Raw genomic sequence first — 25,789 nt, 5'->3', positions numbered from 1 at the left:
TCCTAACTCTGTGTATATGCTTCTCTTCCATACCAGTGTATGAACATACCAGGGTTCATATCAGTATTTGTCCTTTTGTGTCTGCCTTAACATGATGTCTAAGAGGTTCATTCATGTTATCACATGTATTAGAACTTCATTTCTGTTTACGGCTGAGTAGTATTCCATTTTGTGTTTATCTCACATTTTGTTTATCCAGTCACTGGTTAACTGATGTTTTGAGTGCAGCATCAAATACGGATACTTGTTCTTACTCATACTTGTTCCTATTGGCATTCAAAACAGCACAATGCCCTATTTTCGGTGGGTGTAGACGAGGTACCTCCAAATTAGTATTTTTTTTCAAGAGAATTTAGGTTTCACGAATAAATAAATAAAGTCTTAAAAAATTCACACTGCAAATCCAGGTCACCCTTGTCCCTGGTGGTGTAGCTGTCGTACGCACTACTCAGGTGACCCCTCGGCGTAGCTCCCTTGGTGGCCTGTGGACTCGGAGTAAGCCCAACGTTCCCAAACAGCCGTGTCCCTGGGAGCTTCACTTCGACTTGACTGTATTGGGGACAGCAGTGAGGCCTTACGCAGGGTCTTCCTTATAGGGTGGAAGTGGTGGGTGAGCCCTTCTCTGACAGAACAGTTATCCACATGTCTGTAATCTTTAGATAATGTGTCCAAGATGGCCAAGCTCAAGTTCTTTCATAGGATGATGTGAATTTTGAGGGTAGATCACAGTAAGGCTCAGCTGGAAGAAGAAAGTGGGGAGAGGAGGGTGGGTGGAGCTGCCTCAGCAGTTTGAGTTTGGTTTTGGGTGTCCCTCTCATGTCTCATAATGCCGTGGACCCAGTAATGCAGACGCGGAAGGCAGGTGCTCTCAGGGTCTGGTAGGAACAGGCAGGAGGCGGGGGAAGATGTTGGCCCGGGATTCGCTCCTGTGAAATGCATGTGGAAGTCACAGATAAGAAGCGTTTAAAGCATTCACTGCCAGTGTGGTTTGATGGTTGCATGTGGGGCCCTGGGCTTGGTACCTTTGCTGTCCTGAGCACAGCGAAGAGGGCTGGGTGCGGCACGGTCCCTTACAGCACGTCTCGAGAACCAGGGTGCGGATCCAGTGTTCTGCATCCTGCATTCATCTCCAAGTAAATCGATATGGTTCCTCCTCCTTGTGAAAGGACTGCCTTGATAAGTTAATGTTTGATTTCCAACAAGTGAGGTTAATGGTTTTTGGGATGATGGGCAAGCTGCCCTTCTCATTTACCAGGTTTACCTCTTTTGTGCATGTAGCAGGTGTGAAAGGAGTGACAGCATATTTGTGCCATTTGAGAAAAAGTTTGGAGTATGTCAGTAATGTCTGTCTGTTTACATCAAATCTTCTTTTCTCCTGTGTCAACACATGGGCAAAGTTTGGGAGAAGATTTTTTTTTTTTAATGACCTAACAGCATTCAGTAGAGTACCAACGGTCAATCTTCCTCTAAGAGTCCTTTTAGAAATTAAGTATTTATTTTAATAAGTATTTTTCCCAGAGTTGGTGCCTGCCCTTATGTATGGGAACGTTCGTGTGTACTGCTAGAGATGGCTGATTGTAACCAAGTAAAGATGTGGCTTCAGAGCAGGAGGGCCTCCTGCTTTGTCTGGGGAATGAGTAACAGCACCTTCATATGGCTCTTTGTCAGCAAGGGGTTTTATAAGTTAGTCCAGAAGGAAGCTGTAAAAGATGTAAATCTTATCAATAGCATTAGAATAACGTACCAGCTGAGGTGTTTATTCCAACCGAAGCAAGATAGTCTTGTTTCTCTAATTGTCTAAAATCATGAACTCCAAAGGCATAAAAAGAGCTGTGGCATCCATCTGTAGTGTAGACAATGACCATGTTTAAGAGAAGCAGAGATACGTGCTGTAAAAGCGTGGGAGTCGGGCACCTGAGCAGAATGTTCCCAAGAATGTCACCTCATGGAGACAAGTAAATAGCCTGAGTCTTTGTGGACTTTAAGCCAAATGCATAAAAGAAGAGGCCAGCATTTGCAAGTGAGATGCTTCTGAAACACTCAGGGGCATTGTCAAGTGGTGGGGTTTTCATTAGCTGGTGGGGCGTGCAGCTTTGGGCAAGGGGAGCGCAAGGCAGAGAAGAGCGAGGGGTCGATCTCCAGGTGTTGGAAAGGTGTGATCCTTTGCTCAGCTGATTAACGGGCTATTTTGTTCTCAAACCATGTACTAATATATAACAAAATATTGTAGAGGTTTAGCATTCCTTTCCATGTGCAAGTTACTGAATTTTGTGCCTTTTACAAGACACATTTTGACATACTTCAATCTCATTTTATAAATTTTGTTATTAAATTTTTTGTTACCTGTTTTCTGAGAGATAAAATAGGCTGATGGACTGTAAAATCAAGTTCTGTTAAAAGTCAGGAAGTTATGAATGTGTGTAGTAACCTCGATTTTTATAACAGATTTCATACTTAATTTGTGAGCCTGAGTCTTTGTCAATATTAACATCTTTATGAGTGAGCTGGCCACAGGGCTGCCGATGCAAAGTACCAGAAATGGGCTGGTTTTTATAAAGGGGATTTATTTGGGGTAAATGCTTACATTTCTGAGGCTGTGAAATGTCTAAGTCAAGGCACCTCAGAGCTGCTTTCCCCCCAAGGCCAGTGTCACGCAGTGAAGCACAATGGCGGCCATCCCGCCAAGGTCCTAGGACCCTGCCTTCCCTCCCGGCCCACCGTCTCCCCGAGCCCAGCTCCTGAGGCTCAGCTTCGCGCATCCAGGCCTGGGGCCTGTCTCTCCTGGCGTCTTCTCTCCGTCTGGGCTACCGTGCCTTCCTCCCGAGTTCAGCTCTGAGCCAGCAGCCGTGGGCAGCCTCCGCTCCTGGGCCCAGCCCCTCGGGGCCTCTTCCCTGCCCCTGTGCCCGCTGGTTCCAGACTCCGGGACCTCCCAGTCCTCTGTGGCCCTCTCCCCCTCACGTGGCACGATCACAATGGCAGCTTCCTTTTCCTCTGTGTGTCTCGTGTAAGTCAGACCCAGCAAGCAGGCAGGGACTCAACCTGAGCCGTGCCTCCCTGACATAGTCAAGAGCCTCACACCCAAAGGAATGGATTAGTTCAAAAACATCGTCTTTTTCCTTTTGGGTTTCATAAAAGAACTTCAATCCTGCAGAGATCATTCCAGACTTTTCTAACCTTTTTTTCCCTTAAGATTTATTTATTTATTTAATTTAATTAATTTATTTATATCCCGCCCCCAACCCCTGCAGCTTGTTTTGCTGTCTGTTCTCTGTGTCCATTCACTGTGCGTTTTTTTCTGTGTCTGCTTGTCTCCCTTTGTTCCATCATCTTGCTGCGTCAGCTCTCCATGGCATGCGGGCAAGCCTGCCTTCACAAGGAGGCCCTGGGACGCGAACCCAGGGCCCCCCATGTGGTAGACGGGAGCTCAACTGATGGAGCCACAGCCGCTTCCCTCTGACTGACTTTCAGTGGGGCCTCTAAAGAAACTCTTAGATTCCCGGGCCAGTGGTGGGAGCCCAGTAGACAAGGCAGCGTGACTCTTCATAAGGCCGGGGGAAAGGGCACAAATTATTGAGGAGGCTTCACGGCTCTCCATGTGTTCCATTGCTCTTCTCTTATTATTCATTCATTATTCATTTCACAGTTTTACTTATTTGAAACTGAAGTTAACTGTATTTTACTTATTTCTGTGTATACCTCCCTGCGTGTCTGAGCTGGTGAACGTGACAGTTTGTGTGTCTGTGTGTCAGCCTTAGCACTGACTGAAAGGGACTGCTCAGTGTTCCTGGAGCTGGAAACTTTTGGCTTAGACCTTTCTGATTTGGGGTTGTGAAGGAGGTTAATTGTTCTAACTCAGGGTGAGATTATTTTTTGCGTTCCTCAAAATTAAAAGTAATGAGTGTGAAATTATCTTGGGTGTGAACTGAAATTGATATCTTTTAAAATTTTATTCTTGCTATGATCACTTTCATCGAGGCAGAGTTTTATAGTGAAATAGCATAGAAAATATGGTATTAGATAGCTTGCATCATTTTAATCATCTTTTATAAGATTTCAGTGTCTCTTCACTAAATGAGGTTATCTGAGAATTCTTTGACTTTCTGCAAAAGCCAAAGAATTTTTCCTCTTTACTCGTAACTTAAATCTTATTTTGAACTAAATTTACTCTTGAACTCGTTCTGACAGTTATTTTGCCCCTGATGCTCCTTAAAAGTTTAAAAACATTCTCTGAAATAAGGGGGTGTGTGCTTTAAAGGGGGAATCTTTAATTTTTACATTAATTCCATTCTTAAAAAGAAATGTTTATTTAAAAAGCCCCCACCTAGTTGGAGAACTTTGCTTGTTTCAGTACAAAGCAAATTTAACAGTCAGTTTCTATTTCTAAGAACAACCTTTAAACTGAACGTACTTTCTGTATTTGTTCTTAATCATTTAAGTTATAAACTAGGTGTATTTTTATGACATATTGCATCTTCAAATAAATAAAAGTATTTCAAGGATGTTAAAAAAGTTTTTGGATCACATCCCTGTAAATATTTACTTTTGTTACTTTAGAATTAGATCCAAATCTGTATTTATAGTCTTTTTAATGGGACTTGAATGTAGCATATATTTTCATGAGAAACAGAATTAGCTGTGTTCATGTCCAGTGACTCAGTGCCCTCAAAACCCGTGGGCCAGGACAGTTGTGCCCTCCCCACCAGCCCGTGACAGTCAATGAGCTGAGACCTCCCAAGGGGCTCGGTGCTCTTCCCTGGATTTTCTCCTAAGGTTTAGCCCTTTAAAAGTATGAGAATTGAAATGAGTATTATTTCCTAACTCAATGAAAGTTTATTAAGAATTGGGAGGGTAGTAATTATTTTTAAGGACAAAACCCTGTAGATTATCAGTGTCATTTTCCTTAAGAGGAGACAGGATGAAAAATGTTACCGATTTCTGAAGTAGAATCTCTGCTTATAAGAACTTACTGAACATGGTATGTTATAGTACTGTCTGTTGAAACGTTGAGATACTTTATATCATGAGATAAAAATCCTGAAGATCTGTTCCTCAGGCTTGCTGTACTCTCCTGAGAATGCCTATGTTGTGCACGTCAGTCTGGTTGACATAGGCACTTGCTTTTTTGGTATATTGAGATTCTCTGCAGATGAACTGATGTATTCTAGACAGGAAGTGGTCTATAGGAGCTATAGGAATGGGCTGAAGTATCCTTTATATTTGCCTTTGTATCTAGGGGAGTTGGAAATAGGCAAGAATGGAGAGAAATTTTGTATGGCAGTACACAGAATTTTGCAAGTTTATTGTGAGCCCTGCAGCAATCCGATGCATTTTAGTTACTGGTAAGTTTGTTAAAATTACGTTTGAAAATGTACCTCTTCGAAGATGGCCATCTAATTTCTATTACGTCCACCATGCCAAATACAACTTATTTTTAAAGATTCTTTGAAAAGATGTGGTTTTGCTGTTGCACTGGGTTTTAGGTATAAATTAAAAATACTTTTGTTAGTGAATGCATTTGATTTCTCAATTGTTGTCATGGTTAATATTGAAGTGAAATTAACATTACTAGGATAGCAAGTCATATATTAAGGTTTTTGAATTCTAATAAATTAAGTTCTCTCTTTTTGTAAGGTAGTCCAAAGTGTTTAGAAGTCCAAGTTAATTCATTAAATGGTTGAGAAAGAATAAACCTTCTCACCAAAAAAGAATAAGAAAGTCCATGGGGTCCTTGTAATTTTCTAAGATTCTGCACAGGTGACTGAAGTATTGTCAGAAATATTTTTTGGCCTTCTTTCATGGAGTGAGGCATTTCTAGTCCTTTGGCCCTGCTCAAGTTCAGTAAATCTTTAGTCTTCATCCCCAGCTCACTGACTCAGATGTAGATTGGAGTTTCATGAACAGATTAGGAAACTTTGCCATCTCCATGCAAGAGTTTTCTTCCCTCCTTTAGTCATTATAGGCAGAGGCATTTCATTATCTGTCATAGTACTTGAGGATTACCTGTGGAGTGACCTTGTCTCCTGATTCAATAGATCAGATTGCTTAATTAGCTGTTTTCTTTACAGAAACATTTAAAGAAATCCCAAGGGAGCCCTTGATGGTAGTTGTATGGGTTTTGTTTATTTGTTTTTCTTTTTTTTTCCTTCTTCTTCCAATTGTTGATATCTAACTTTTACTTAAGGACAAAGAATGTCTTTGATTTGTAAAATCTTGTCTCCTAGATTACATTTCCTTTTTGTGATTTAGAGCTATAGAGCCAGTTAATAGAATTGAATTGTAATTTCCTGTAATGAAGTAATTTATTCCTGAATACTATATATTTTCTAGCTGATATGTCTATCAAACTATCAATTTTGATTCATAATAATGATGAAAATTTGCCATCAGTTCTCTTTATGAGAATATTTCTAATTTCAACAAGAATACCCACATTATCAGGTTGAAACCAGAAGAGCTTTTTAAAGAAAGAGCAAAGAATAGAATAAATTCAGATTCCTGTTGAGTTTTAATAATTTACAAGTTTTCCTCATTAATAATTTTCCTTAATTCTTGTAAGAATGAATGCTTCTACATTTAAAAATATATTTAGAGATTTGTAGCTTTACCATTTCTTGAGAATATCAAAGGGGAATTTATGGTATATTGTAAAATACTGTAAATAGCTATTATTTTAGTTACTGATGAAATCTGGCTTACAGCTTATATAAATTAAAGTAAGGATATACAACGAAGGGTAAGTGTCCTTATAATGAAGAATAGTGTATTCACGTAGCAGTGCTCCTGGCTGGAAATTGTTCTCTGTAACTTTTTGAAGTAATGCATAATCAGAGTTGAATTGGATGCACTCATTTTTCTTTTGTTTCTTCATTTATGCATTCAACAGATACATCTGTTGCTTAATTTTTGTCTGACACATACATCATCTTTGTTTGCTTTTATGTTTGTACATGGCATTGTGCAGTTAATTGCCACCTTTCATTTCATTATTACATGAATCACTGATTTTCTCTGCTCTCAGGAACTTTTCCTGAGGTCATACTTGGACATAAGATAAATGACCTGTCACATATTTCTCTGAAAAAATTTTTCAATAAATATAAGTTATTCTTCCAAAGCAATCCTGTATTCATATTTAACATTGACATTATGATAAAGTCTTATTTTGGAGAAGTACTTCAATGTGTGCGTGCGCACGTTTCTGTGTTAGATTTACTTGAAGTGGGGGATGGAATTGTGTATAGATATACTTTGATGTTTTCCTTGCATAATGTATAGAGATTAGACAAGTTATTGTTCAATTTATGATACATAGTTTTAAAGAGATAAAGCTAGTTTTCTCATGCTTGTGAGAAAATATAATCTTGTATAATATAAGATACAATAGCCTGTCAGCAAAACAAAGATTATATTTACATGAAGTTTTTATCCTTTTGTATTCTAAAGTACTGAGATGGGAAACTGTTGGTAATCAGCTTTTGAGGACCACATAATGAAATGATCTGTCCTTTACACGCAGTGCTACGCTGTTGGCGTTCCTGGTTGAACTCCTTAAAAGTTCTGTAGCCATGCAAGAACAGATGCTTGGTGGAAAAGGCTTTTTAGTCATTGGCTACCTACTTGAAAAGGTAAGTGATATACATTGATGGTTTTATTGTGTAGCTTTCAAAGGTGGACAGCTGGCTGTCACTAATTCTGTTTTTCTGTGGTTTCCCTTTCTATTGGCTGTGCAGAAGGCAGTGTTCTTTGCTAATTCACGTGTTTTCTTATGGTGTACTTAGGCATAGGTATAGATATGGAACTAACTTGAGTGTTAGAAGTGTAAATAATTAAGAAATTTTGAATAAAAATAGAAACCAAAGAAAAATCTTTCATCCACTTTATTCAGAAGTGGCAAGTATTGTTTCTCTTAGTAGGGATTTATTTAAAGTGGCTTTTACATTTAGTTTATATTTAGATTTTAGAAAAGCTTTGCTTTTCAATTATAAGCTCAAGATACTGATTTTGCAATAACATTTTTGGGCTCTTTTTCTCTACTTTTAATATATTTGAATTTTCAAGGAAGCTTTTCTATAATCAGTATGAAATATAAATAATGAAAATACTGTGGGTTTACTTTTTCCCATTTTCTGTCATTTTTGATCTAGTTTTCGTAATAACCTCATTTGCTTTAGTCACAACTATACTATTATGGTAAGAGTGTGGGAATTCTGGTTATGTATGTAGCATGAGGTTTCCTTTAGAAATTAAAGTGGGATTTCATGAATAAAATTACCCTTTTTAAAGGAATATCTGTTTGACCCCCTTAGCTATCTCAAACTTCCTCTTATCTGTTATTTAACATGCAACTGCTTTGGAAGCGAAACTGTTTTAGAAATAATAGAGGTGAAATTTCAAGAGGAATAAATGCTTCCCTCATCCCTTCACCCCTGGGAAGGAAGACTGGGTACACTTTTGAATAAAGTTTTTATTTACTTGCAAGGTTTTTTAATATTTGCAATCCCTGTAACCTATCTTTTTTTAAAAACAAGTGCTGCATTTCCTTTAAGGATTGTTATTCTGAGTGGTAAATTACTACATAGATTGATCATTGGCTTCATTTCTTTATTGAGATAATTTTTTCAGTAACATTATTAAAAATTTCATTAAGACTCTTTACTTTTCTTATAGGGTAGAAAATTCTTGGCCTCAATAGTGAGTATTGTTTAGAAGACACATGCTAAGTTACACTTGAATTACACATGAATTAGATATGTACTGCCTTTGTAAAATTACTGTCCATGGCAAGATTGTTATCAGGACCTACCCCTTTAGTACACTTTTCATCTGTTTACTGAGAGGTTAAAAAAAAAGCCTTCAGATCAAATAAACAGACACTAATTGGTTACTTCATCTTCTTTAGAGTTAAAATTACAATCCTATTAATTTAGTGGGTATAAAAATTATCTCATTGTGGTTTGAATTTGCATTTTTATGATGTTTGAATATGGTTGGGTTTATATTTCTTATATTTTCTCATTAGACATTCATTTTTCTCTTCCCTGAAATGCCTGATCTTGTCCTTTGTCCATTTTGCACTCCCCCTTTTCCCTCCCTGGGTCTACTGTCTGTCTCCAGATTTGCTTATCTGGACATTTCATGTAAATGAAACCCTTGACTGCATGTCCTTGGTGACCGGCAGCTTCCACGAAGCATGGTGTTTTTATGTTGCTGTCATGTTGTAGCATGTCTCAGTACTTAATTTATTTTTATTGCTGAATCATGAATTTACTTTTGGGTTTTTCTACTCTTTGGCTATTATAAAAAATGCTGCTGTGAACATTCGTATACAAGTTTTAGTGTGGGAATGTTTTCATTTCTCTTGGTTATGTATCTAGGATTGGATTTACTAGGTCCTGTGGTAACTCTGAACTATTCGAGGAACTGTCAGACTGTTTCCCACAGTGACTGTACCCTTTTACATTCCTATACTATGTAAAATGTAGCAGCACATGAGAGTTCGGTTTCCCACATCCTCATCATCCTTGTGAGTGTGAAATGGCATGTCATGGTTTTAATTTGCATTTCTGTGCTGACTAATGATGATGAGGAGTTGAGCATCTTTTCATTTGCATACTGGCCATTTGTTTATCTTCTTTGAGAAATGTTTCTTTGGATCTTTTGCCCATATTTTAAATTGGGGTATTGGTCTTTTTACTATTGAGTTTTAGGAGTCCTTTATGTTCCCTACTTACAAATTCTATGTCAGATATATGATTGGTAAAAATATCTTCTGTTTTGTGGGCCACATTATGTTTTAATAACTCATTTCTCTGATGATAAGTTTAGCATATGCATATAATAAGGCGTTTTGGTTATCTCTCTTTTCGAATATCTTTTCAAAATCTTTGCCTTTTTGCATATGTGTTGTCTGTCTTTTTCTTATTGATCCATAGAAATTCCAATTATATTCTCGATAAAAGTCTGTTGAGTATATGTATTGCCAATATCATCTTTCCCTTTGTGACTTGCCTTTTTACTCTCTTTGTGGTGTTTACTGATGAACAGAAATTCATAATTTTAATATAGTTGTTTTTCAGTTTATTTCTTCATTGATTAGCTCATTTGAATCTTCATGTGTCCCAAAGCCATGAAAGTATTCTGTTTTCTTTGCAAATCTTTATTTTATCTTTCATGTTTAGATCTACAATCCAACTCAAATTGAGTTTTGTGTGTAGCATGAGATGTAAGGGTACCTATTTATCTAACTGATCTCAAAACCATTTATTGAAAAGATCATTTTCTACTGCACTGCAGTCTAATCTTTCTGTAAACCGATGACCATGTATAAGTGGGGTCATTTGCAAAGTCTGTTCCTTTTGTTGTTGTTGTTCCATCTTTGAGGCCTTGCAACACAGCCATAATCAGGGCATTTTATTATATCTTGATACCTCATAGTTATCTAACTTTACTATTGTTCTTCAAGATTACCTTGGCTATTCTTGGCTTTTTGATTTCCATATGCATCAGCTTGTCAATTCCACCAAAAAATGCTAGGATTTTCATAGTGTTACATTGACATCTTTGCAACCTTCAAATTCATACAAGTGTTATACCCATTTTTTATATTTATGTTGGTCCTCTTTTGCTGTTTCTCTATGGAAAACTTTCTCTCTTTTGATAGACTTATCCTAGATATTTGAATGTTATTTGATGTTTTAAAATTTTTTATTTTTAATTTTATTGGGATGCTCAACATCTCAATAAAAATTTAATTTTTAATTTTATTCCTTTGGGCCCAAATGTGATGGGCCCATAGAAATATAATCAATGCTATATACTGACTTTTTATTTACTAGCCTTGCTGTTCAACTCTGTTATCATTCATAGATTTTTTTCCCAAAAAAATTCTTCCAATGATAGTTTCACTTTTTACTTTATCTTTATTCTTGTCTTTTTTTTGCCTTGTTATCCTATCTAAGAGTCCCAGTACAGTATTGAATCTAAGTTGTGATAGTTGACATATCTATCTTATTCCTCATCTCAAAGGTAAAACTTTCAATAATTTGCCATTAAGTATGACATTTGATACACATTACTTTCTGTACTTTTTTTTAATCACATTAAGGAACTTATAGTCTGTTTCTAGTTTGCTAATAGTTAATATATATATTTTAAATCATGAACAGGTCTTGAATTTTACCTTCTTTGACATGATGTTTCTATTTTTTTTTCCCTCTGTGGTGAGTTGCATTAATTGCTTTTCATATGTTAAACCATCCTTCAATTCCTGGAATTCCGTTTATCTTGAATCTACTAGGCTTCCAGCCAAGCGCTGATCCTCACCTTTGCATTACAGTGCCTGCCAGTGTCACCTGGCCTTCCTCTCCTTAAAGCCTGGGGTGTCCTCTGTCTCCATCGTGTTTGACCTGGTAGCAGCATTTCAACTGCACGCCTTTCTGAAATGCTTTTCCCTTGTATTCTGTGCAGCACTCTATTTCTCTTCTTACCCCCTTAGCCTCTTCTTCTTCTCTCTTGGTAGCTCTTCTTCTTTCCAAATGCTGAAGGCTGTACAGTCCCAGGGTTTAATTCTGGAAGCCTCTTTACTGTCTACAGCTTAGCCCGTTGTTGAGCTTGTACATTACCTGTACATGACTCATCACCCACAGGTTGTGTGTCTATTCGCAGCCTCTCCTTGGACTATCAGCCTCCCATATTCACCTCTGCATGGAAGTCTAATAAGGATCACAACCTAAATCATCCAGGCTCACTTGATGCTCCTTCCTACCCTTTCTCCTTTCAGTCTTCTGCATCTCAGTTAATGGCATTACCATCCAACAAGTTGTTTGGACCAGAAATGTTGGCACCTCTCTTGGCTCTACTCTTTCACCCATTAAGTCTGGTCTCTCGGCCTTTGCTCTCAAAAAATATCCACAGTCAGATTGCTTCTTCCTCTGTCCTGCTTCCTGTACTTGCAGCTTCCGTGGGACACCCTGTCAGTCCAAACCATTTCCTTTCACCCTTGGCCTCAGAATTGCTCTCCTGAAGTGTGCTATGACTCACCACTACATTCTCCTTGGAATAAAACGGATGTCTCTCCTGTCAGTCTCCCTCTTGCTTTCTTTGTTTCAGCCACACTGACCTTTTTGCCTTTCCTTAAAATTAAAATGCTAAGCATGTGCCCACTTCAGGACTTTGCGTTTTCTTATTGCTTGGAACATTTTTTCTGCAGATACCCACGTGGCTTAATCCTTTCCTTTGTTCAAGTTTTTGCTTGTATATCACCTTATCAGAGAAATCTCCCCTGACCACCCTGAATGAACTAGAAGCCCTTCTTTTTTTTTTTTTTTTAAAGATTTGTTTATTATTATTAATTTCTCTCCCCTACCCTCCCATTATCTGCTCTCTGCATCCATCACTGTGTTCTTCTGTGTCCACTTGTATTATCAGGCAGCGCTGGAAAACTGCTTTTTTTTGCTACATCATCTTCCTGCGTCAGCTCTCCAAGTGTGTGGCACCACTCCTGAGTGGGCTGCGCTTTCTTTACGCAGTACGGCTCTCCTTGCGAGGCGCACTCCTTGTGCGTGGGGGTCCCCTATACAGGGGCGCCCCTGTGTGGCATGGCACTCCTTGCACACGACAGCACTGCTCATGGACCAGCTCATCACATGGGTCAGGAGGCCCTGGGTATCAAACCCTGGACCCTCCATATGGTAGACGGATTCTCTATCAGTTGAGCCACATCCGCTTCCCTAGAAGCCCTTCTGTAACCGTCACTGCTCTCGCTGCTCCACTCAGTCTCTCTTGCACCGTCACAGCATGACATATCCTACACACGCTTACTTGTTCATGTCTCTCTCCTTCCAGTATGATGTGGGCTTCGGGAAAGCTGGGGCGTCTCTCTCTTTCCTCTCAATTCCACTGTTTATCTCCAGTACCAGCAGCACTGTCTGGCTCAATAAATATTTGCTAAATTGAATTGAATAAATGAAAAGTCAGTGCATCTTAGATTTCTAAAAACAATACCTTTTATTTTGGCTTTCTTAGGTAAATGTTCACACTCTTTGATTTTTAAACAATCAGCTGCCAGGTGAGTAGAGGTCATGGAATTTCCATTTTTATTTTGTTATCAACTAATGATGAAATAATGGTTCACTGTCATTTAGCTTTTGTCTTCTTGTCATAGAAAGTTCAAGTTAGGAATCCAAGGAAGATGGTCATATGAGAGGCCTTTCTATTAATCTCATTTAAAGCATTTCATGAATAATTTCGAGGGGCTTTGGTTTTGATTTTTTTCCCTTTGTACCCAAAATATGATATGGCAAAAACTTAGAGGTTATTCAGTGTATTCAGGAGGATGTGTCTGGCTGTGAGTGGACAGCTAGATTCACAGTGACTTCTACATTGAAGAAGTAACTAGCTAATTTAACCCGAAGTCGAGGGACAGGTGACTGGACTGTCGGAGTCACGGCAGGAAACAAATGGGACATTTAAACTGGGTGCTTGAGCAGAATTTAGTCAAAGGCTGTTTTAAAAGTTGTGAGCGCTGTTAAGGGAAATCGGTGAGATTTGAAGAGATGAGGGGGTGTGAGAGCTGAGCATGACTCTGAGAGAAGATGGTTGCTGTCAGAGAAGGCGCCTGGGCAGAGCGTGGTGCTCGAGAGGCACTGCAGGTGCTGACCTGCAGGGAGCAGCCAGGGAGTAAACGTTCCAACTTGGTTTTCTTCCAAGAAACCAGTGGGCACGGGGCCCTCGTCAGCCCAGCGTGGCACAGGGCCGCTGGGAGCGTGGTCGTGGCCAGCACGGCAGACACACGCACGTGGCAGGTAGGCCTGGGGTCGTTCGTGTGGGTTCGTAATGTCGGGGAGACCCGGGTTCTTGCAGTAGCTCTGCTCTCCGCCTGCAGCTGGGCGCTCTGCTGGACGCAAGGCTGCCCAGGAGGCTGGACTCTGGGCCTTCACGCCAGGCAGCGCGCCACTGTCTCCCCAACGCCAAAGAGCTCTCTTCCTTTGGTTGGTCAGCTTAGGTCGTGGCCTACCTTTGAATCCATAAGCGTTGCCATGAAAATGCTAAATTGTTATGTTTAGGCCTTCAGATTAATTATTGTCCCCCCCCCCCCACTACCCTTCCCCTGCACACACATAAAATTAAAAAATGGTTAGTATGATTGTATCAGGCGATGGTGGAGCTCAACCTTGGGGTCATGGGAAGAGTGGGATGAACATTGGGAAATTGACTACCTGGTATTGTAACTCTAATCAAAATAGTCTTCTGTAATTGACTTGGTATATGACTACGTCCCACCCAGCCCCGTCCCCCACTCCCATGTGTGTATAAATGGGTTCTGCACTAAAAATGCATTTCTGGTTATCCATTCTACTGTGGGTGGCTCTTAATGTTGGGAAGATTTCTTTTTTTGTTGAGTAGAAATTTCTCCCTTAAGTGTCCATTGCATTTATTCATTTTAGTACGTCTTGAGTGGATGTAGTAATATGCAGTAATATAATTGTCTTTATTCACTCTCAAATTCCACTTGTAAGTAGGTTCAGTCACTTTTATATAGCATTTCTTACAAATTATGTAGTCACCACACAGAAGTAATGTCATATAATTCAAATTCCAGAACTTTTATTTTCTTTGAGATTCACATTGTTTCTGCCTTCAGTTAACACATCTATAACTACAAATTATCCAAGTGTAACTTTTAAAAAAAGGTTCATTCATTCATTCATTCATTCCCTCCTTGCGGCTTATTCCTTTTCTTTTGCTGTCTCTTCTCTGTGTCCATTCTGCTTGTCTCTCCTGTGTTGCATCATCTTGCTGCACCAGCCCTCCAGAGAGCACGGGCCATCAGCATTCCACTGCGCATGGGCCAGCTTTGCCTTCACAAGGAGGCCTCAGGACATGAACCCAGAGCCTCCCATATGGTAGACGGGAGCCCAGCTGACTGAGCCACAGACGCTTCCCAGTGTAACTCTCTTTTAAAAATAGTTTTACTTAAGAAAATGAAAGCAAATATCAAAATAGGAAACTATTTTAAAGCAATGAAGGTAACCACATTTTACAACAGAGTTGGATATCTTCTCTCATCCTCTCCTAACAACTTTGGTTTTTACCTTATCCTCTTCTGTTTTAAAATTTGACTTGAAATCTGTAAATATTTTCTGAGGGATCATTGTGGGCACCAGAGAGCTAAGAATTGTGATATAGCAGTAGTGTAAGTATGAGGGATAAGCAATACTCACAGGTAGAGAACTGTGTATCTTACTCCCCCTGAGAAATTTGTCAGTGGCCAACAAGGCAGTTTTAGAAACATATTCAGAAAATACTGATTTTATAATTAAAGGCCAGCACGCAGCAACATTAACTTGTATGAGAAAGCAACTGATAGCTTTTTCAGTAATGTGGAAGGCCTCACATGATACTTGTGGCATACTTAATACGGAATGAGTCCAAAACTTTTTTCTGAATTATCAATTAATTCCTCAAATGAAGATATTCGTAATGGTCAACCTAATTTTATATTGCAGCTCTGTGTTCTTTATAAGCACATGACAAGTAATTTCTATAGGATAAGCTGTTATCTCTGAGATAGTTTATCTAGGAACAGGACCTGACTGTTTTAATTCAGAATTTTAAGCATAGAAGTAGAATGTATCAGATAATGTTCTTAATATCATTACTACTGAATAAAAATAGAACGTGTAAGATAAGCTGTGTGAAATTTTGACTAGTGAAGGGGCTAGCTGAAGCTTTAAATAACTTCTCTTATTTTTCCCCCTCTCAGTGTATAACTATTTAGAATTAAGATACTGTATTATTTTCTTTGAAGTTGCAATCTTTGCTTTGATATACAATTTCAGTCCCTTTTAGAACTCGATTATCATGTAAATTAATTGGATAGTGGGCAGTGGTGGGAGAAGGTATGATGTGGCCTGTGCTTTAGGGTTGAGTAAGTAGTTGGGTGATCCTTGACTGTAGCCAGGAGAGTGATGAAGCTGCAAAATGCATCTCTAGAGAAGGAGGAACAGAATTGGGTGGAAAGATATATATTTTTTTCATGTGAGTTTGATCAGCTTTTTATAAAGAGAATTTCTTCCATCTTATAACATTTTCACCTGAAATTATACTCTGATATGGCATTGTCCAGGTGAAATATCCTACAAGTCACATGTGTAATTTAAAATTTTCTAGTAGCCACATTAAAAAAGTGGAGTAACAAGTGAAATCAGTTTTAATAATATATTTTATTTAACCAAGTATATCCAAAGTATTATCATTTTGACATATACTTAATATAAAAACAAAGTATTTTTCATTCTTTTTCAGTCTAAGTCATAACACAGTTAAAAAGGGCGCGTGCAGTTTGCGTTCAGGGCGCACCTAGTTTGGGATTAGCTCCCCTCTCAGGGTCCTCCGGCCTCACCTGGCTGGGGCTGCTGCCTCGCGTGTGGCAGCTGTAAGGTTTGTTTTCCATGGTGGGGCTCTGTTGCTTATCTAAGCGCCACTGGTGATAGATTATAGGTTGGTGAGGGCAGCTGAAAATTCCTGAGGGAGCCCTCAGTGTGCAGGTCAGGTACGGCATCGTGCACCAGGAGAGGAGAGAAGGCAAGGAAATCATCTTCTGCGGTTTACCTGTTGCGAACAGGAGGAAGTGAGCAGCAGCGAAAGGGTGGGGGAAGCCCGGGGAGCAGGGCAGCCAGGAGGCGCTGCGGCGCTTCCGCTGACCGATGGGAGGCTCCGGTGAGACAGGGTGCAGTGGCATGGGAGGGTGGACGTGTCCTTTCACCTTGGTTTGGAGCAAGTTTGAGTGAAGTACTTCTCTTTCCCAATCTCTTTTCTCCCTGCCCAGAATCATGATACTCCATTCACTTCATTTTAATATGCTCTTTGTCCAGGTTCCTTTCTTGTTTGTCAGTTTCTCCACAGGAGGAGTAAAACCATTTATAGTCATAACTTATTTTATTGCTTTACGTTAAACTAAGATTGGTATTATTTAATCTACGTTTGTCCAGGGAGGCTCTTCAGATAACAAACTGTCACCAAGAGAAATTTCCTAAAAGTATAGGTTTCTTTATAAAATTAAATTTTGAATGGCAAAGGAAATACATAGTTTTATTTGTTAAATTTAACCCCTTAGGGACAGTATATGAAAAATTCATATATATTCAAGCCAAGTCAGCAATTACTCAATTTGACAGGCAGGATATTTTTAGCTTATTTTGTATTTTCTGTCTTTAGTCATCAAGAGTTCATATAACTAGAGCTGTCCTGGAGCAGTTTTTATCCTTTGCAAAATACCTTGACGGCTTATCTCACGGAGCCCCTCTGCTGAAGCAGCTTTGCGATCACATTTTGTTCAACCCGGCCATCTGGATCCACACCCCGGCCAAGGTATGTGCGTGAGTGGGAGGGCTGCCTCACAGGTGCCAGAGCTTAAGGGTCCTGACACAGCGTTTGTAAAGTCACTGGGCACTGGTCGTGCTGCTCTAGTGATTGGTTTAAATCTTAGTCATTTAGGCTTGTCGAAGAGGGGGATGTGACATGGTGATGTGGAGAGAACACCTTCTGGAGTGAAAAGAACATGGCATATCTTCTCAGTTTTATAGCCTCAAATTTGTGAAGTATTTTCAAAATAGCACGTGTTTATTTTCGATGATAAACTTTCTAAACTTGGAAATGAGAGCTGTTCAGTATGATCGAACTCTATTAAAAGAGAAAGGATTGTAATCCCATAGTACAGCATTTTCACTCTTGATGCATGGTATCTCACAACATGCATTTGGGACCAAAGTTTGTTCTTTGGTGTAGTGACAACACAGAGTATCTGAGGTCGAAATGCAAGCATAAATGAAACTACAGGTAAACCTTAAGCTTGGTGTAATACTACTTTTAGAATCATTAGACTACTCTTGTGTTTCCAAGGAAGAGAGTTTGGAACACTGAATACTGGACTGGGAAATTGCTTTCATCTTTAATACAAAATTTATATCGTGATATGAAAGTAATGTTTATTTAAAAATCGACAAAATAAATAGTTGCAGATTGCTTTCTTTTTAAAATATAAACAGTAAAATTTAAGGAAATTTTACTTTGAACCTCACCACCATTAGATGATCATTTCTTGGCCTTTACTAATTTGCATTTGAATTAGAATATCGCCCTGTAACGTTGGAGGAACGTTGCCTCTCTTTTCTTGCTCGCAGGTTCAGCTCTCCCTGTATACCTACCTGTCGGCCGAGTTCATCGGGACGGCCACCATCTATACCACCATCCGCAGAGTGGGCACGGTGCTGCAGCTCATGCACACTCTCAAGTACTACTACTGGGTCACGAACCCCGCCGACTGCAGCGGCATCGTGCCCCGAGGGCTCGGTGAGTCCTTCTGGGGTGGGCGGCGTCCCTAGAAGGGTCTGGGATAAAGGAGCGGTTCATAGCTCTGTGCTGTTGGGGTTTTCTCACAACAAAGGCAGGTGAAAATCCACAGCACTGCGCGTTTTAGCCTGCTCACCGGCTCTTGTTCCAGGAAGGTAGACTCATAATTTTCACAGCCAGTGTCAGTGTATTGCTTCCCTGCAGTACTGAGACTGCTGCTCTATTTGATTATTTTTATTGCACACTGCACCCTTTCTTCAGAGCAGAGTAGAAACTAAGGTAAGTTTTACTGCATTTCATTATTGTTTAAAAAATATGGCCATTTTTTCTAATCATACAAAAAATACATGCTCATTATAAAAAATAATATAGTAAAGAAAAAAAATTATTCCTAATGCACACCCCAGGAATAATTACTCTTGCAAGTTTGCTATGTTTTTGTCCATTATTTCTAATTGCAAAAATATGTGTAAGTATTTAAACTTTTTTTGACAGAATTGAGATTTTCTTGATGTCTTTTACCCTCAGCCATAAATAGTAATCTAAGAGGATGTACCACTTACGTTATCCTTGGAGTTTCTCTTCTATCAGGTGCTCTGTGACCCGCCCCGTTTACGCAGTCGTGGGTCTCCACGTCCCTCAGGCGCTGTTACCTGGCCCCTGTACACGCAGCCCAGGGCTTCCATGTCCTCAGGTGCGCCGTCTCCCGCCCCCATACACGCAGCCCTGGGCCTCTGTCGCTGATAGGTTTGAAATTACAGAGAAGGGGGCTCATGATAAAAAATGGCAGTGTTTTCCAGAAATGTTATACCAGTTTACAAGTTCTCCAGGAGTAGCAGAGTGTTCTTCTCAGCATACTCACAATGGCCTTGAATATTATAATTGTACAAGAATATTACTAAGATTAGTAAGCATTTCACTATTTTAATATTTACTCATTTGCTTTTACGTCTTAGTGTTTGATGAGACTTTAAAAATTGTGTTATTCACGTTCAGATCTGTTATTTTGTCCTTTTTTGGCTTCTTCATTGCTTTTAAACCTAATAATGTCTCTAATTTATTAACTGTCCACCATGAGGCGGGTATTATACTAAGCACTCTACATCTATATGTATTGTACCTATATATCTGTAGTCATGTTTCTACACACATATGATGGGTCAGTATATATAGAAACATGTTGTTAATATCACCTCCACTTTACAGATTAGGTAACTGAAATTGTTACAAATTAACGGAACTCACATTTTCATCATGTGTGACTCAGAGCCCTTGTTTTTAATCACTATGCTAGGGAAGTTTCTCTTTTCTAGGCAAATTATATATTCAGTGTATTAATTTCTCCTTTAAAATTTTTAATTTCAGCTTTATAGAAAAATTGCCAGCATTGTGCAAAGATATCCCATATACCCTTTTCCAGATTTTCTAGTATTTTACATTTTGTCATATTTGCTTTATTCCCTCTAGTTTTATGTATATAAATACACTTACATATGCAGTTCTTCTTCTGAGTTACCTGAGAATGATTTGTAGATGTGATCCCTTGTATATGTGCTTTATCACTGTGTATTTCCTAACAGATTAGGGCATGCTCTTGGTTTACCACCGTGCAACCATTTAAACCAGGAAATTGGCAGTAGGTAACACTATCATCTAATCCAGAGACCCCATACCACTTTCACCAATTACCTCAAAAATGGCCTTTCTAGAAAAAAATCATTCCTTTGCCCAGAATTCCAGTTAAGGATCATGTGTTACATTTAGCTGTCCTGCCAGGTTAGTCGTTTTCAGTGTAGAATAGTTATTTAGTTCTTCCTTTGTGTTTCATGACCTTGATGTCTTTAAATGCAGGCCAAATATTTTATAGAAGGCTCCTCATTTGTATTTGTTTGATATTTGCTCAGGACGCTTCAGGGTTCTCATTTTTGGAAATAATAACGCAGAAATTATGCTCTTTGCGCCTCATTGTGTCTTGCCAGGAGGCACTTGATGTCAAGTTTTCCTGATAGTGGTGATGTTAACCTTGATCGATTGTGTAAGGCGATAGTTGCAAGCCATCTTCACTGTAAAACCTGACTGTCCCTTCTGCAATTAAAAAGTATTTGGTGGGGAGATACTTTGACTTTTTTTTTCCCCCGAAGGTCCTGGGGATTAAACCCGGGACCTCTGTATGGGAAGCAGGTGCTCAACCACTGAGCTGCAGCTGCTCTGTGAGGAACTTTGAGATTCTGTAAGTATCTTGCTCTTCAGCAAAGTTTCACCCACTTGCTTTAGTTCATGGATGACCTTGCTGGAATTGATTATTACTGTGATGGCTGCTATATGGTGTTTTTTCGAAGGTATTTATTAGTTTGTATTCTGTTATGAGGAAGAACTTGTTTACCTTCTCCATTTGTTTATTTGCATATTTTTCATATCATTATGGGCTCCTGGATTCCTGTTTAATTTAATGTGTCTTATCAGCAGTTGACCCACTTTTTCTGTAAAGTTTTAGATTTCGGGGGCCATAAAGTCTCTGCTGTAACTAGCCAACTCCACCCTATGGCCTGGAAACAATCATAGCATGAAATGAACAGGCGTGGCATGTTCCACTGAAATTTATAAAAGCAGATGGCTTGATGGGTTTTATCCAAAGGCTGTATGTAGTTTGTCTACCCCTTGGATTGTTTCATCATTTATTTTTTAAAATATTTATTTAATTATTCCCCACCTCCTGCCTCCGTTGTCTGTTCTCTGTGTCACTCGCTGTGTGTTCTTCTGTGTCTGCTTGTATTCTCATTAGGCAGCTCCGGGAACTGATCTGGAGAGGGAGAGAGGTGATCACTTTCTTGTGCCACCTCAGCTCCCTGTTCTGCTACATCTCCTCATTTTCTCTCTTCTGTGTCTCTTGTTGCGTCTTCTTGCTGTGCCAGCTCTCGGCGTCGGCCGGCACACCACGTGGGCCAGCTCGTCCCCGCCAGGAGGCCCTGGGCATCAAACCCTGGACCTCTGTATGGTAGATGGGATCCCAATTGGTTGAGCCACATCCGTTTCCCTCATCATTTATTTTGATGCTCAAGTTGACCCCAAGTTGGGCAGTACAGGCCCCTCCCCATGGCTTCTTGTGTCCTTTTGACAGATCTTCTTCATTTTCTTTACTTTCTGGCACTTTACATTTTTCTTGCCCCGGCCTTGGATTCAGCCATTTCTCCAAGGAGACTTGATTTGTTTTTGTGACTATGGTGTTCAGAAACCAAAGTCAGGGCCTTAGGTGTGTTTTTGGAGTGTCTTTGCTTGCAGGCCCTCTCGGGACACATCTGGGAAGTGTAAGTTTATGTATGTAAATACACACATACACACATGCACACACGCACATACGCACACAGAAACTGACTGTGGGGTGCTGCCTGCTCTTCCTGGTGATGTCCCCTCGGCCTGACCCTGAAGGTCCTGCAGGACTCAGCTGCCCCTTGGCCCTGGCCCTGCCCGCTCTGATGCCCCTTCGCTGGGCCTTCAGTCCCCGCTGGTTCCAGCTACCACTTAGATTTAAAGTGACAGGAACCTGAGAAAGTGTCTCCTTAATATTTAAAAATTTTTTCCTTTTACTTTCAACTTCTTATTCCATATGAAATTAATTTTGCTGTTTAATGGAATGTGAAATTCTGATTTGAAAGACATAGTTTTCTAAATGACCGCTTTTCAGCACCATTTCGAACTACAGTGGTTTCTGTAAGGGCACTGAAGAAGGCTGGCACCACCACGCCAGCTCCTCGGAATTTCCCCTTGAGAAATCGGGAGGTGGGGTCTTTGATTTTGATTTTGCCTTTAGCACTTTGTTGTCCCTTAAATTTTTATTCTATGCTGTTCACTGTAAAAACAGTTAAATATTTTAATTATCCCCGTAGTATGTGTTCTTAGGAATGAGTGAAACAACACAGAGGTTTTTGCAGGAAAAGTCAGTCCTCTTCCCCACTACCACCTCCCTACCTGCCTCCACCCCAAGGGACCGTGTCACGGCCACCTCGTTTTCTCTTCTGCTGGAGACACACCCACACTCACAGGCACGGAGGAGCTTTGAAGGTTCATTCTGAATGTGCCATAAACACAGAGTGGTCTAAAGATGTGCAGATAATGGGAGGACCCTCCTGACAGGTCCCCAGGCTTAGGAAGGAGGACAGCGGCCGGAGCCTCTGTTCTCCTGCCGAGGCACAGCCGTCTCCACCCCGAGGGGACCTGGCCTCAGCCCGTCCTGCTGTGCCCTGACCCTGTTGGGGAGGTCTGCTGTTCTGCTAAAGTATATACGTTTTCCTAAACAATGAATTGTTTAGCTTCTGTATTGTACATAATAGGAATTCAAAATGTGTTTATTCTTCTTTTTTCACTCAATTTTACATTTGTGGTATAAATCCAATTGTATTTTGCAAAAAAATGAATTCATATTTTAGATGTACAGTATATATTTTTCTGTAACATGCTCTTTGGGTTGCTTAATAGATGATGGAAGTAATTATAGGGAACTTTTACGGTCACGTATTTTTACATATGTTGGTTTGTTTAATGTTCACAAAAATCCTATGACATAAGTAATTGTTTTTCTCCTCCAAAAAATGAAAAAAATAGCACAGAAATATTATAAAACTCGCCCAGTTTTGTTAAATGGTGGTAGAAATGTAAATAAAAGTAAGAAAATCATTATGGAAATGGTGGGTGGGGATGGAATGGGGGCAGCGACAGGGAAGGGGCTGCAGGACAGACCTGACGGCTGGGGGCTTGGGGGTCGTTGTCTCGCTGAAGCCGGTTGTTAAATGTGCAGGACTCATTGTTCTGCCATTGACAGGCTGAGCTAGCAATTTGAAAGGGGGTGGGAGTGTTTGTACAGTGAAGGGTGCCTGCAGGCTGGGATCTCCTGCTGGAGAAGCAGGTACTGGGCGCCCATTTTATAAGTTAGTTATGTTGTGCATGTGTGTTTTCTCCCTGTTATGTGTTACAATAAAAAACGTTTAGAAAAAAGTAATTCGGAGTGGGAAGCAGCTGTGGCTCAATCGATTGGGCTCCTGTCTACCATATGGGAGGCCCTGGTTTCGCGTCCCGGGTCCTCCTTGTGAAGGCAAGCTGGCCTGCGCGGGTGGAGAAACTGACGGCTCACACCTGCGGAGAGCTGGCGCAGCAAGATGACGCAACAAAGGGAGACAAGCAGAAGAACGTGCAGCGAATGGACACAGAGAGCAAGCCGCAAGAGGGGGGGTAATAAAAAAAATAGAAAAATAAATAAAGTCTTTGGAAAAAAAAAGGAATTCCGAGTGCTGGTAAGGAAGAAAGGGAAATGTGTACACTTGATGCAAGTGGGGCAAGGGTTGTGAAGGGCAATCTGGGATGTGGCAGATGAGATTCTTTTTTTTTCTTCCAGTGTTCAATACTTTTATTGAGTTCACAGTTTTGTTTTCCTTCAACATTATGAATATTACAAAGTATTTATGAAAATAAAAGTAAAGTAACAATATAGGTCTGAAATTATTCCATTTCGAGGACTTTCTGAAAAAATTAAATTTATATGAGTACTTATAACATTTCTTAATTATTCTCATATGCTTATAGAAAACAACTTGAAAACTTTATGAAGTAGAGAATTTAAATTTCTTTAATATAAAATTGTTTACAATTAAAAATTTAAAAAAAAATTTAATTGCCTTTTCTAGAAAAAGATACATAGATCACAAAAAATATTACATTAAAAAATATAAGAAGTCCCCATATACCTCACACCCCACCCCACTCCTCCCACATCAACAACCTCTTTCATCATTGTGGCACATTCACTGCATTTGGTGAATACATCTTGGAGCACTGCTGCACCACATGGATTATAGTTTACATTGTAGTTTACACTCTCCCCCAGTCCATTCAGTGGGTTATGGCAGGATACATAATGTCCAGCATCTGTCCCTGCAGTATTATTAGTTCTGAAAATGCCCCACATCACATCTCTTCTTCTCTCCCCCTGTCCTCAGCAACTGCCGTGGCCACAGTCTCCACATCAGTGATTCAGTTTCTTTCTTATAAAGCGGAGGAATGATTTGATTGATAATTTAATAGCACCTGTAGTAATTTTTCATGTAAATATTTGTTGAGCTTGGTATAAATTATATGTAAAGAGTGTGCTTTTCAAACAGCAGTTGTGTAACTCATTGTTTTAAGAAAGACCTGATGTTAAAAGGTTTCTGTGGGTGGAGCTAGTTAAACTATTTTTAGCTTAACTGTTGTATATTATATGTATATATCATTTTATATTCTCATTTCTGCTAATAGATATTTTGCAACTAATTACTTTGAAATTTAGATGTTTTCATAGAAGTAATAGATACATTTTAACCTTTCACATTCATTTTCATTTATTCACTTCATAAGCATTTATTGAGTATATATCATTTGGTTTATAGCATTTGGTTTATATGGATGACACTGATTCTCTCTTTGCCTTGAAAGAATCCACAATCTGGGAGAAAAGGACTGCAAAACAAACAATTACAATAAAATGTAGTATCCCTTTCTCTAAGATTTGTTATATAATGTGTAGGGTGAAAATGAAAATGGAGACAGTCTTTAAATGAAGACAAAGTTTAACTGAAAATGGAAGAAAATCAAGGAATATTGGGAGAACCTATTAAGTTAGTAAAATAGGAAAAATATCCATGTAAATTCCTGACAATTACACATTTATCAACAACTAGTAATATATTATAATTTTTTTAAAAATTTCCCCCCCAATCTGATAGTCAGTGAATAAATTTAAAATTGCTCCAAGTCTGTAAATTAAAGTGTTTGGATTCTTTGATAATATTGAAACTGTACAACATTAATAACAATAAATATTATACCTATAATAAATAGAAATTATTAAAGAATTCCATAATATCCCCAGACAATTTGCATTAAACTAATTTAATATCATGGGGTATTTGTTTCCCCACCTTTTTCTGTTTTATTCTAGATGGTCCCCGGCCATCACAAAAAGAAATTATATCACTACGGGCATTTATGCTACTTTTTCTGAAACAGCTCATTCTAAAGGTAAAATAAGTTTTTATAATTGAAAATTGTGGTATATTTTGTGAAAAGGAGTTTAGCATAGTTTAAAATCATTAAGTTAGCAATCACTACCTTTAATTCATAAATTTCCTTCAACATTTTGTAAATCTTAGTATTACCTTTTGTTGAACTTAACTTTTAGTTAAATGCTTTTTGAGATCTTCAGTATAAAGGATGTAGCAAAAATGGACAGGAAACATAAGTATATAAATTGAGCCTAAAAATGTTTTTCTAGAAAATGGCCTATGTTTCATTCTGAGAAGGCTTATTACATAATGTATTTTATTGCAATAGGATTTTTTAAAGACTAAGATCAAGACAAAATAAAATTGTGAGATAATACACAAAAATTGGATACGGTAAGATCTATTAT

General features: G+C 39.2%; 1 protein-coding gene across 6 annotated transcripts in view; it reads left to right on the top strand.

Moving 5' to 3' along the window:
- NBEA (neurobeachin) overlaps nucleotides 1–25,789 on the top strand; it is a 579,373-nt gene that overhangs the window by 122,509 nt on the left and 431,075 nt on the right. For all 6 annotated transcript variants that reach the window (XM_071208160.1, XM_071208159.1, XM_071208158.1 and 3 more), the window contains exons 11-14: nucleotides 7,517–7,625; nucleotides 17,218–17,370; nucleotides 18,183–18,351; nucleotides 25,319–25,398. In XM_071208160.1, coding sequence (XP_071064261.1) covers nucleotides 7,517–7,625; nucleotides 17,218–17,370; nucleotides 18,183–18,351; nucleotides 25,319–25,398 — 511 coding nt within the window. The remainder of the gene's footprint in view (nucleotides 1–7,516; nucleotides 7,626–17,217; nucleotides 17,371–18,182; nucleotides 18,352–25,318; nucleotides 25,399–25,789) is intronic.

The sequence above is a fragment of the Dasypus novemcinctus genome, chromosome 15 (assembly GCF_030445035.2).
Source record: "Dasypus novemcinctus isolate mDasNov1 chromosome 15, mDasNov1.1.hap2, whole genome shotgun sequence".
NCBI lineage: Eukaryota > Metazoa > Chordata > Mammalia > Cingulata > Dasypodidae > Dasypus > Dasypus novemcinctus.
Note: the sequence above shows the minus strand (reverse complement) of the source record. Positions and strands in the feature narration are given on the sequence as shown.